Source organism: Solanum lycopersicum, chromosome 11, assembly GCF_036512215.1.
Source record: "Solanum lycopersicum chromosome 11, SLM_r2.1".
Taxonomy (NCBI): Eukaryota; Viridiplantae; Streptophyta; class Magnoliopsida; order Solanales; family Solanaceae; genus Solanum; species Solanum lycopersicum.
Genome location: NC_090810.1, coordinates 58,916,490 through 58,930,230, shown reverse-complemented (window position 1 = coordinate 58,930,230; position 13,741 = coordinate 58,916,490). Strand labels below are relative to the sequence as shown.

Below are 13,741 nucleotides of genomic sequence, written 5' to 3'. Positions count from 1 at the left end.
GTTTAGTAGTGATTAAGGACGTTCACGATTTAGATAAGAATCGATCAGCTGGTGTATGATATTGGTCTTGGTGACTGAAGAGCGTAGTGATAATTGATAGTTTTAATTTTGATGATCAAGATTGTTGGGGCTCAACTTGTTAAAATAATAACATCAAAAAGTTGTGATGAGTTTGAATAAAAATATTTTTTCATTCTTAATAAATATATCTTGAGTTTGAGTTTTGAAAACGAAAAGAAGTAAAAACATGTAGTAGTAATAATAGCACTGGACACCACTTCATTTCCTAAGAAAAAACATTATTTAGAAGTTTGATATTTTTGTATTTATATTTGATTAAAAATGTTAAATAAAAAATAAAATTATTCAATTTAAATTAGATTATAAAGTAATTGTATATAATTTAGATAAATACTATTAAAGTTAAAGGTATTAGGAAGGAGTGTGGGATGGGAGAATTTTCGATTTGATAGATCATGTTACGTTAATTCGAATTTGCTCGATCTGTTCATGAGACTTGATAGTGCAATCACAAGCTCGTCTTTCCTACTTTCACTAGAAAAATTATTTTTCCTAATTTTTGTTGTTGTCTTAGAGAAAATTTTAAAACTTTTAACTATTTTTCCAAAAAAAAATATTTTCTTCGTACCAAATATACTATTCTGAATTCATGAATTGGCTAGTTACATCCCAATTGTTAGTTAACTACAATCCTTGATATTTTTTTATTTGAACTTAAAACTGATAATATGAACGAGCTCAGGTACAAATAAGAAAACAAATAATGATGTAGATTTTACACTAATTTTATAATGTCAAGAGCTAATTATATCATATTTTAACTCTTTCGCAAATTATAAAAATTTCTTAAATTTGATGGATACCCGGATACATCACAAAACGTTCTGACACATCACATTATGATTTCAAATACATTCCTTAACATCCTGATTTATTGTCTTTCGATTTTGAATACATCACTTAACATCTTGATACATTGCGTCAAGTAACGTCCCTATACATTGCATAAAGTGATGTATCCCAAATGGCCGAATCGAAACATCGCGTAAAGTGATTTATCCCAATGATACATCGCATAAAGTAACATCCCGACACGTTGCGCACGTCCCTATACATTGCATAAAGTAATGTGTCCGACTGATACATCGTGTAAAGTGAGGTATCCGACTAATACATAACGTAAAGTAGGATTTTTTTTTGTAATTTTTCAAATAATAGAAAATTTTAAAAATATAATAAAATAAGTTATGTATTTAAATTATTTTTTCGAAAGATTAAAAAATCAATTGCGTGTCAAACCATAGGATATTATCCAAGCTAATACCTCCAAACCCTAGTAAACTTTTTGCATGATAGCCAAAAACTCAATAGTTAAGTGGACCCAAAAGTTTGCCTATAAAGTCAAGAAATGAAAGAATATATATATATATATAATCAATAGGTCCACCAAAGTTTTAGAATTATTATTATTAATCACGTAAGTTGCTTTTGCACGTATCTTATCTCATTATGAAAGTGATGCATTTTGGACCATAATTTACACTTAAAAAAAAGAAAGAGAATTCTAGCAATATGTACATCCAAAAAATCATAATTAGTTCATTATTCTTCGAGTTTTGAATTTTAGTTAGATTTGTTATTTAAAATTTAATTTTATTATTTTTTATTTATGTGTGAACTTACTTACGTAGGTTGCTGTCAGCCAAACGTATATTTAGCCAGTGATGATTTATATAATATATTTAAGATTGAAGCATATTTTTTCTATATTATGTTTTCCTTGATTATTTATTATTTTTATAAATTTCGTATCAAATTAAATTACGTCACCTTAATTAAAACATGAAAGTTGAAAAGGGAAAAAGAATAACGAAAAGACAAAAGCTAGTGATAGAAATTCCAAAAAAACAATATAAAAAGAAAGATGAAAAGAGGTACGAGGTGAATTTGAAAAAAAAAAATTAAAGAAGAAAAAAAATTTAAAAAAGTTTTTGTGTCCATTATGGCCATCTAAAATGAAAAATGTTATGCTTTTATGTTACATAAATAAATAAAAAATTAGTTGTTAAATCATCCTTTTCAATCAAAATCCTTTTCTATTTTTATTTGGAAATAATAATTAATAGACTAATAGTATATAAATTAATTATGAAAAAGTTATCCAATTAAAATAAATTTTGATATTGACGTTGATGTTAAAGAGATGAACAGTTGTTATCATAAAACTTTGAGTTAATTAAAGGATAGAGCACTTAGCATCCAAATTTATTAGGGATGTAAAGCGAGTATTATATAATATCAAATATCGAATAAAAAATAATCATTTCAAAGGTTAAAGATAAATTTAAATTCTAAAATTTATGAATTCAATGTTTAGGTTTTTAATATTGAAGCAACTATATATTTAAATGACAAATTCTGATCTATTACTTATTGCGATTTTAATAAACTTTCACTCACATAAATTTATTCATATTAAAATTGTTTGAGATGTTCATCTTTGTTTTATAAAATAATAATACATATCTATTGTCTTTTGAGAAGTCTTTTTATCATAAAATCTATAAGAAAATTAATATAATATATATATATATATATATATTTCTATCAATTGAGTTGATGTCTATTTAATTTGACTCTTGATTTTTGTTGGCAAATAAGTTGCAATACCTTCTAGTGACACCCTACCCACCCACATTCTATGAAGGGGGTGCCCAAAATAATTATTTTTGGATAATAGTGATGTTCAAATCAATAATCGTATGGATATTGATTTTATTTTATATAGTATTAGTTTGCAAATGATATTAAATAATTATGTTCTTTAATTTAAAGTTATTGAACAAGTGATAAAGTAAATAAAAACACGTTCTCTAGTTCTCTCTAACAATCTAAGTACGCGTTTTGATTGTGAGATCATTCACATATTTCAATATGATAAGAAAACAAATAGATATCGTAAATCTGAATCTCATTATCACCAAATAAATAACAGATACCTAATGTTACCCATTATAAAAAGATTTTTCACATACTTGATCATAAAAAAAGAACAACAACTGAAAGTCTCATGATAATCAATATTTTTTTCATATTTTTCTCGCTCGATATTCGGATTTCACTTTAAAGTCCTGAATAAATTCATATTGCAGACTACAAAATCCAATCAGATGTGATACTATTAATTTTTATTTTTTTTTCAAATCTAAAATTCAAACACGAAACATCTAGTTAAAGTTGAAACAGTCTCAAAACAGCAATACAACTTACGTAGTTCTCTCTTTAAAAGAAAATGACACATACTTACAAAAAGTTGTATGATAAAACCTAAAAAAAATAAAAATTCAAATTATTCTTCTCAATAAAATAATCAATCCTATGGAAGATGATTCTTGGATATCATAAAAAGAGTAACTAACTAACTGTCCCTTTAATTTTAATAGAGTAATTTCCCTATCAAAGCACATGAGTTATGAAAGTATATTTTTGGTCCTTGATTTTATATGTACTTCAAGAATGTCACTTATTATATACTATTCATAGAGTATATAACAAATCCAATTATAAAATCTTTCTTGGACTTGGAAGATAGGGATGGAGGGACACTTTTTTTTTAAAAAAAAAATGTTGAAGTTGTCATATGGTCCATGACCTAGGTACTTATCGATCGAAAGGATTTCATTTGAATCTTTTTAATCGAAAAAACATATTATATATAATCAAGAATGTCACTTGTTAATTTACACTTAATGAATTTCTTAGTTTAAATTATTAAAAAAGTGTTTTTTTTTTTAATTTTACAACCACCACTATGTTCTTTTTATTATATTTCAAAAAGAACAATTTTTTTTAATGAAAAGCTTTTTAACACATTAGTTACACTATTACACATTTAGAACTACACACAAAAGTTTGGATCTATATTTAATCTCAATCGAATCACTTTATTTATCCTTTTGAGAAGGAGTTCGATTTCAATCCCAGATTCGATCCATCCAAGAAAAAGAGAAAAGAATAACAAATCAATTACGAACCCCCGTCCCCACCATCGGAAAAAGGGCCATAAGTGGAAATAATGAAAAATCAAGGGACTTCTAGCAACTAATGTAATCAATTATGTATCATAGATGGACCCAACAAATTGGTGGAAAAAGATGTTTCCTCATTTTTCATTTATCTATGGCCTACTTCCTTTAACTTAATGTTTTTTTTTTCTTTCATCTAATTTTAGAGTCGACTATTTATTTTGAAGCTCTGATTAATTTAAATTCACATTTTAAAAAAACTTATCAAAAGAGAAAGCTCAACATATTGGTGATTTTTTTTCCGCATGACTCGAACTTGTAACCTCTAAGTAAAGACGAAAATTTTTAATCATTCCACCATTACTCGTTATTAGTTTCTTTCTTATTATTGTTAAATTCACTATACACACTTTTTCTCTAAAGATATTTTGACAAAAAAAAAAATCTAAATTATGCCAGTATCAAATCATTTTATAATAGTGAAAAGTTGAGTCTATTTATTTTTTCCATCACAATTATGTACCTAACACCAAATAAATTTATTAAAAAAATATCCAAAGAACAACAACCCCCACCCCCACCCCCTTACTATAGTGTTTAACTAATATTTATTAGTATAAAAACTAATATTTATATGTTATAACAAGTAAAGTAAAGTGTCTTTATCTTTAAAATTGCAATTTTACTTTTTATATGAAGGGTTAAAACACGTAATATACAAAATAATTTATATTATATATAAATTAAATTCATAATTGTCGAAAGAATTCAATCATTGTGTCATCTTTTTCTATGAATAATCTTTTATTTTTAAAATTATAAGCCTCACGTTTAAAAAAGTTTATCTATAAATATTTTTTTAAATTACCTACCTGATAATGTAAAAAATATTTATATCAACGATTTTTTTACTGTTTTTTTTGAGGGGGTGGGGGTGGGGGTGGGGGATATGTTAGGAGACTTACACTAAATAAACATGTCTTCTTTATTCATATTCCCCTTTATGTGTTTGTGGAGTTTTAAGAAAAATCTCTCACTTTCTCTTTCTCCCAATTATAATAAGAAAACTTTCTTTCTTCCTTGTTTTTTTTTTTAAAAAATAATATTATAATTTAGTATATGGTTGAAGATATTTGATATATGTCACTCATGTAAGCACAAATTTTCTCCATATTTTCTTAGTTTAACATTAATTATATATAATTCATCATATATTATTTTAACTTTCTTTTGTTAAAAATGTTTACTATCTTTAAGGTATTGCATGAATTTATTATAAATATTTTCCATCTTATTTTTTAATTTCAGGTTTCATCATCAGCCTAGTGTTAGAAGTCACTTCCTTTAACAAGATTTTATTGAAAAAATAAATAAAATTGAACTCCAAAAAAAAAAGAAGAGGTTGTTAATTTTCTTGATTGATTGTGAAATTTATTGCTATGTACTATCAAGGAGGCTCAGAAATCCAAGCTGATGGTCTACAAACACTTTATTTGATGAACCCTAATTTTATAGGCTATAATGACACACATCATCACCATCATCATCAACAACAATCGACCAATATGTTCCTCTTGAATTCCGTGGCGTCGGGGAATTTCCCCCACGTGTCCCTCCCTTTGCAAGCACATGCACAGGGGCACTTGGTTGGAGTGCCCCTGCCAGGTGATTTTCAGGATTCTAACCGTCCTTCCATCCAGGAAATTTCGGCATCTCATCATGGCCTTTTATCGCGTTTGTGGACTTCTGGTGACCAAAGTACCCCTCGAGGTGGTGGAGGAGGAGGAGAAGGAAATGGAAGCAAATCACATATACCGTCATCCACTGTGGTTTCTCCCAACTCAGGTAGTGTTGGAGGCACCACCACGGACTTTGCTTCCCAATTAGGGTTTCAAAGACCGGGGTTGGTGTCACCAACACAAGCGCACCATCAAGGTCTTTCTCTAAGCCTTTCTCCACAACAACAAATGAATTTCGGGTCTAGTCTTCCACTAGACCATCGCGAAATTTCAACAACCAATCATCAGGTTGGAATACTATCATCATCACCAGGAGTAAATACCAGTAATATCGATCATACTCGAGGATCAGGGGCATTATCGTCTTTTTCGATTTCTAATGGGATGATATTGGGTTCTAAGTACCTAAAAGTTGCACAAGATCTTCTTGATGAAGTTGTTAGTGTTGGAAAAAACATCAAATTATCAGAGGTTGGTGGTGCAAAGGAGAAACACAAATTGGAGAATGAATTAATATCTTTGGCTAGTGATGATATTGAAAGTAACACCCAAAAAAATAGTGGTGTTGAACTTACAACAGCTCAAAGACAAGAACTTCAAATGAAGAAAGCAAAGCTTGTTAGCATGCTTGATGAGGTATATATACTTCTAATTATTCATATATTAATTAATTAGTCATCAATTTTTATCTCCTATCAAATATCAATATCAAGTTTCTTGATTTGGAGTTTGATCATTTAGGCAAATTTCACTATTATAAAACACGGAATTTTAACGGACGTTTAGTCAGTAAAAAATTCTCCATTTTCAACCAAACATCTATTAAAATTTCATGTTTTTTAGTAGTGAATTTAATTAAATAAACCAAAAATTGTTCAATAGAATTTACAACAAAACCTTTGTCCAAATTTTGCTCTTTTTTTTTCAATAGTAAAATCAATTAATCGAATTGATTACCCAATTAACTGTTATTATTTTATCTTCTTTTCGATTTTAATCTTTTTTCAATAAAAGGAGTAATTTTAATTATGAGATAATAATAAAGTATTGATTAATTATGACAATCTAAGAAATCAACTTCTGTTAAATGATACAAAAAAGTGTACAAATTTATATATCTTCATATTAATTTCATTGTTTTATTTAATTATTTAGTTTCATTTTATTTTTCTTGTTGGGAAGGGGGAGGGGTCAAGTTACTATTGATTCATATACTAGCAATAATTATTGATTTATTTAAAAGGTACAATTGTGGTTCTAATTTTTTTTTTTTTCTATTGGGGGTCCAACTAAAGTTAAAGATAATACACCTAATATGTCTTGTTGAGTTGACAAAAAATCAAAGGCACGTGGTCTTATTCAATCAATTAATTAGAACCTTTCAAATTTAGAAATATTCTTTACCTTTCTTTTGAGAATCACATAAAAGAAAAATCTTTGGAATAATTTCTTTTTTTGATATTCGTATTGATATTCGATATCTGTTTTGAAACTTAATTCATATGTGTGTTATTAAATCATCTCACTTTAGGAGGTTAAAGTGCTTAATAAAAGAGCGTTCGTACTCAGTACTCGAATAAATTTCTATTGGAAAATAATGAAACATTACAAGAAAACTGTAAATTACATGGAGATTTTCCTGTAAATTAGTATTAAAATTTGTAGGAAAATAAATTTCCTGCGATATTTCAAACTAACCCCAGGAAAATTCTTATTTATTCACAGTTTTTTTTTACAGTGATAAATATTATTTTGCAAATCAAGTTTTATTTTACAATTTCATAAGTTATTTCAGCTTGAACTTTAAATAAAGAATCTGAAATTTGAAAATCGATTTAAAAAATATTTTTTTCAACTTCAACTTCATATATTCTTATACTTTTTTAAACTTCAATCAGATACTGTTGAGACATGATCGATACCAGTCCACTTATTTTTATTTATTTGAATTTTTTTTTTAGGTGGATCAAAGGTATAGACAATACCATCACCAAATGCAAATGATTGCAACATCATTTGAGCAAACAACAGGAATTGGATCATCAAAATCATACACACAACTTGCTTTGCACACAATTTCAAAGCAATTTAGATGTTTAAAAGATGCAATTTCTGGGCAAATAAAGGACACAAATAAAACTTTAGGGGAAGAAGAGAACATTGGTGGCAAAATTGAAGGATCAAAGTTGAAATTTGTGGATCATCATTTACGCCAACAACGTGCACTACAACAATTAGGGATGATGCAAACCAATGCATGGAGGCCACAAAGAGGTTTGCCCGAAAGAGCGGTTTCGGTTCTCCGCGCTTGGCTTTTCGAGCATTTTCTTCATCCGTAAGTATCTCCTGAACACGTAATTAAGTATAACAATTTAAATTTTTTAAACGAAATTTTCTTTGTTTGACAGGTATCCTAAAGATTCAGATAAAATCATGCTTGCTAAGCAAACAGGGCTAACAAGGAGCCAGGTTCTTGAAAAATTCTCATATTCAATTTATGTGACACATTTTTTCATAAAGAAAATGTTTTCTTTCCAATTTAGGAACAATATAACTTTAAAATTCCCAACAACCATCGTACCTCGATATCTATATAACACTAACAACATCTTATTATAACAACCATTTTTTTTTGAAACCAACTTTCACTATAACAAAATAAAAATCAATTTTATCGGCACGTTAATAATGAATACTAACGCTTTTATCGGTATTAGTTAATTTTCATTAGATCCATTATCGCTATAGGCTATAGATACATTTTTTTAAAAAAGTATTAATTACCGCTGAAAATATATATTTATCGATAATTATGCTATTGTCATTAATTAATTAATGTTGAGGATAATTCTAATGTAGTGTTTCATGTTATGTTAAAGTCATGCAGTATATGTTCTTTACGAACAATATTTCACTATAGCAGACAAAAAATATCTAGAATAAACAATGATGTTATAAAAAGATATGTCAGTAAGTCACACAAATATATACATAAGCGTACGTATTTTAGACTACAAATTTTAAAAGTCGATCGTCTGTTCTTTCTTGAAATGCTTTTGAAAATGCAGGTATCAAATTGGTTCATAAATGCTAGAGTTAGACTATGGAAGCCAATGGTAGAAGAAATGTACATGGAAGAAGTGAAGAAAAACAATCAAGAACAAAATGGTTTAGATCAAAAAATTATTGAACCTAATAACAATGAAATTGTTGGGTCAAAATCAAGTGCTCCACAAGAAAAATTACCAATTAGTAGCAATATTATTCATGATGCTACTTCAAATGATATTTCTACTTCCACCATTTCAACATCTCCCACAGGTGGTGGCGGTTCGATGCCGGCTCAGACGGTTGGAGGTTAGTTGGAATATATAAGAAAATCACTATAAAAGTTGTCATCGTCTGACCTATAATATAGGTTTGAGTCGTGGAAGGCGTCACTACTTTTACATAAAGATAGGTTGTCCCCATGGGATATGATCTTTTCATGGACCATGTAGGCACTCTTGAAGTAACAATAAAGTCATCTCCACGTGACCTATATCAGTCACACAACTTCAAGTTGTGGAGTTGGTTGATCTCTTATCAGAATAACTGTCGACATCACATTCCTTGAAATACAACTTTTTTTCGAATCTTACGTGAATGTGGGACTACACTCTTGACTAGCATCTACTCCCTTCGTCCCTAATTACTTGTCCATTTTCCTTTTATAGTTGTCCTTAATTACTTGTCGATTTTGACAAATCAAGAAAGAACAATTTCTTTTATCTATTATACCCTCAATTAATTGACTAATTACTTTGAAAAATGTAGAACTTTTCATCCAATGTAGGGGTAAATGGTAAACTTACTACGTCTTTAATTATTTTCTTAATAGGTGTGTCAATTCAAAAGTAGATAAGTAAAAAGGGACGGAGGAAGTATATAACTACTATACCTCAATTAATAAACAATCTGGGATGATTAGATGGTCACACACCCTAAAATACCTAGGATAGCTCAAAAGACAATAAATTTAGCTAGCATTTTTATTTCTATTGTAATAATAATGTGAATGACTCTATATTCTCTAACTAATTAACATGTTTTTTTTTTTTTTTGAATATTAGGTTTCTCCTTGATTAGGTCATTAAACATGGACAACATTGATGACCAAAGGAACAACAAGAAGGCAAGAAATGAGATGCAAAGTAGTACTATTATCTCAATGGAAAGAGAAATCATGAATAAAGTGAAAAGTGAAAAGTTCAACAACACACAAACAAGAGAATGTTACACTCTAATGACTCCAAGTTACACAATGGATGATGATCAACAATTTGGAACAAGGTTCAACAATCAAAATCATGAACAATTAGCAACAACTTTTCATCAAGGAAGTAATGGTCATGTTTCTCTTACTTTAGGGCTTCCACCAAATTCTGAAAACCAACACAATTACATTGGATTGGAAAGTCATTACAATCAACCTACACATCATCCAAATATTAGCTATGAAAACATTGATTTTCAGAGTGGGAAGCGTTACGCGACTCAACTATTACAAGATTATGTTTCTTGATCATACATATACATATATATAATTTGCAGGTAAATCAGCTTGAAATTACATCATGTAAAAGGCCTTGAATAAAAGAAGGGGAATTGAGATTTAGTCATCATGTATATGTATAGGTAGAAATTTTAGTTAGTATATATAGGTTATACTATTAGTTTTCTTATATGAAGATACAAGTTTTTGTTGTTATTTTTGTATTGAGATAACTAGCTAGCTTGGATTATTATTTATAGTTGTTGCATGCAACTAAAGATGAAGAAAAAATTATCTATATATATATGCAAACTATAGTATATATGTTGTAAATTTTGTGCTTCTTTTTGTTTCAATTTCCATATATCTTCTTTGATTATCTCCCAAAAAGTTCGAAAGAAATGTCTTGAGAATTGTATATACATGACTATCCTTTGCAGACTCGACTTGTATTATTACAGTAGTTATGTTGTTATTGGGTTGCTTTAGGTCATGTAAATGGGGATTGATGAAGTTGTTATTTTGCGTTTCTCTTGTTTGATTTTTTTTTTTAAGCTATGGAATTACACCTTCTTAACCATTTTACTTGAATTTATATTTGGTCACAATGGTTAATTAGGTTGTAAAATTTGGGCAGTGAAGTAAGAGGGTATATAGTGGTACAGATTTTAGCTAGCTTGGATATGAGTGCCCGATTATTATTCTGTATTGGTGAGAGAAAGTAGGTATCACGTAAAATTAGTTGAGGTGTGCACAAACTGACTCGAATACCGCTGTTATTAGTTGTCGTTTTTGTTATGAAGGGAACATCTTCTTGTTCAGTAACAAAAGTTAAGGGACAAAATTATCACGTGTGTCAGATTCTTTAAAAATAATTAATGTAATTTTTGTACGATTCAATATAAGCACGATAACATTTCCAAAGAATTGAAGCAACTTATCATTATTTTTGGACTGGGATGAATATATGTTATGTCAAATTTGGATATACTCATATCCAAAGCTCACTAATGACTAATCATGATTAAGTGTTAACTGTTAAAGATCAAATGTGCAAATACATGCTATGCAAATTGGAAAAATTATATAATTAAAAATATTTTACTATCATATATACTATTATTATCTATATTTTTTAAAAATATTTTGTATCTTATCACGAGTTGTGAGTTTCCTGTCATATAATATATTAAAGAAAATACATTTACATACATGTATATGTATGTATTTAATGTGATTCGCATGTATCTGAGATATCAAATACATATACATGGGAGAATATTGACGAGCTATATGGAAGAGATGTGAGGGAGGTGAGATTTGGTATGTTTTTCATATACACGTGAATTCACTTTGACACAATGTATTCAGAACAAATTACACTTAATTTTGACTTCGTGCTTTCGAGATACATGTATTTGAACGTAATAAGAGGCACCAAAATTTGATAAAACGTGTAATATTATAAATTAGAGTGTGTCTAAGTAATTAACTCCTAAATTAATGAAATTTGTGCAAGTTCCCTAGATTTATTTGGTGCAAAATTTGAGTGTTGAATAAATTTTTATTAATAAGTCTTAATTAGATCCTTAATAATCGTCGAACTTGGCTTAAAAGTTCCACGTGAATTATTAGCTTCATTTTTTATCCAAATATATCAAAGTTGCTTATAAATTAATTTAATCAATTTATATGCTTAGTCAAATAATGATAGTTTAAGCTATTTCGAATCCTTCTAGATAGTTTCCATACACTATTTTTCAAGTGATTGGGACTATATATTATACCAACACGTCATAGTCTAGTTTCCAAATATTAAATTGATTTAACCTAAAAAAAAATAATCTATAGTCTATTTATTTTTTTTAAAAAAAATTGGTCTATCTTATTTTGTAATTTTATAAAAAAAATGGTATAGTAACGGTCATAATTGGTGCTAGAAGTCTTATTTGGCGGAGAAAGACTTTGGAATTTAAAATAAAGAATCGTTGTTTATTAATTGAGCAATTCTTTTCGTTTTTTTAAATTATATTCATATATTATATGTAAATTCTTAAAATTTTGTCACCTTTTAAATTAATATAAAATAAAATTTAATCCATTAGGGGTTAGTTCCTAAATATTTGTGTGTCTGAGGAGTGAGAGTGTATTTTAATTTATAACAATAATAATAAACTCAGTGTATATTATATGAAAAATTTAGAAAAGATAGAGTATATATAAATTTTAATCTTATCAAAGTATCTCCAAGTAACAATTTATTTTAACAATTGTTATTTATTGTATTGTGTCATTTTTTTAAAGTATTTTGAGTGTTACTTAATTTTTTTTTATCGTATTACTAAAATAGTTGTTACGTGATGATGAAACTTTACGCAAAAATTAATTTGATGTGATCGAATTATTGTTTTTTTTTCTTTTACCATTTATATTCTATTCTTTTTCTTTTATAATTAATAACTCTACCGTCCGCCCTACTTTGTTAAGTTCAAACAATTTATTGCAAAGATTAAATATTTATATTAAAGAAACACCAATAAGTTTATTTAAAAAATATATTACGATAATTATGAATTCAGAATTTTAAATTTATTGTTTCGTAGATTTAATTAGGACATAAAAGTGGATTATATTTTTTTTTCAAACATGTGTTCTTTGCTTTAACGTATGCCAAATAATTGGAATTTGTACTTTCAAAATTCACTGTTGAAAAATCATACTGATTGAAATATTTTCCACAATTTAAACACCAAAAGTATAAATAATGGGACCGTAAAATAAAAAAATAAAAAAGTGCAGTATACAAATCTACCATGATTAACAAATTTTTTATTTCACATTTGAACAATCATACTTTTAAATTTTAACAATTTAAATTAATTCATTGTAGGGACATTTTACCAATATTAATTGTTTTTAAAATAACCAGTTTACATGTTGTTTGTTTTTAGATAAATATTATTAAGCTAAATTATTTTATATCAATAAATCTGTTCAATTGCCCACGTTTGTGTCATATAAAAATAATTTTAAGATGATCTCACTTTGTAATTAAAAATTATATAAACTGAGTTTGTAATATTTTGTTTTCATAGCGTAAATCTGAATTAATTAGATGTAAAGTAAGTATTTCAGAAAAAGAATCAGAATTAACTTTAATAGGGAGCGTTTTATTCTTTAAATTAGATTTTTTTTAGCGAAATTCGAGATTACTTGATTTCTAAAGTAAATTCCTAAATGGTTGAAAATGATTCCGTATTTGATAGCACTATGCCCTCCAAAATGAAAACTTTTTTGTGCGATTTCATATTAATCGACGAAATCCTAAATTAAATTTGTCAAACGGATACCATACATATAATTTTGTAAATAGTAGGGAGTGTTTTACTTTCACGTAGAATTTTTTAATACAAATTTAAATT

General features: G+C 27.7%; 1 protein-coding gene across 2 annotated transcripts; it reads left to right on the top strand.

Moving 5' to 3' along the window:
* Nucleotides 1-4,554: 4,554 nt before the first annotated feature.
* Nucleotides 4,555-10,652, top strand: LOC101247398 (BEL1-like homeodomain protein 1). 2 transcript variants are annotated; one of them, XM_010315079.3, is made up of 6 exons: nucleotides 4,924-5,197; nucleotides 5,355-6,421; nucleotides 7,747-8,120; nucleotides 8,194-8,254; nucleotides 8,854-9,142; nucleotides 9,898-10,652. In XM_010315079.3, the coding sequence occupies exons 2-6, from the start codon at nucleotides 5,486-5,488 to the stop codon at nucleotides 10,347-10,349; spliced, it is 2,112 nt and encodes a 703-aa protein (XP_010313381.1). In that variant the 5' UTR covers nucleotides 4,924-5,197; nucleotides 5,355-5,485; the 3' UTR covers nucleotides 10,350-10,652. The 2 variants fall into 2 exon arrangements, with proteins under 2 accessions (XP_025884077.1, XP_010313381.1); XM_026028292.2 differs by having other exon boundaries at nucleotides 4,555-6,421.
* The last annotated feature ends 3,089 nt before the right edge of the window (nucleotides 10,653-13,741 follow it).

Coding starts and splice junctions, on each gene's coding strand:
- LOC101247398 (XM_026028292.2), top strand. CDS start 5,486: ATGTACTATCAAGGAGGCTCAGAAATCCAAGCTGATGGTCTACAAACA. Junction 8,121..8,193: donor TTCGAGCATTTTCTTCATCC/GTAAGTATCTCC, acceptor TTTGTTTGACAG/GTATCCTAAAGATTCAGATA. Junction 8,255..8,853: donor CAGGGCTAACAAGGAGCCAG/GTTCTTGAAAAA, acceptor TTGAAAATGCAG/GTATCAAATTGGTTCATAAA.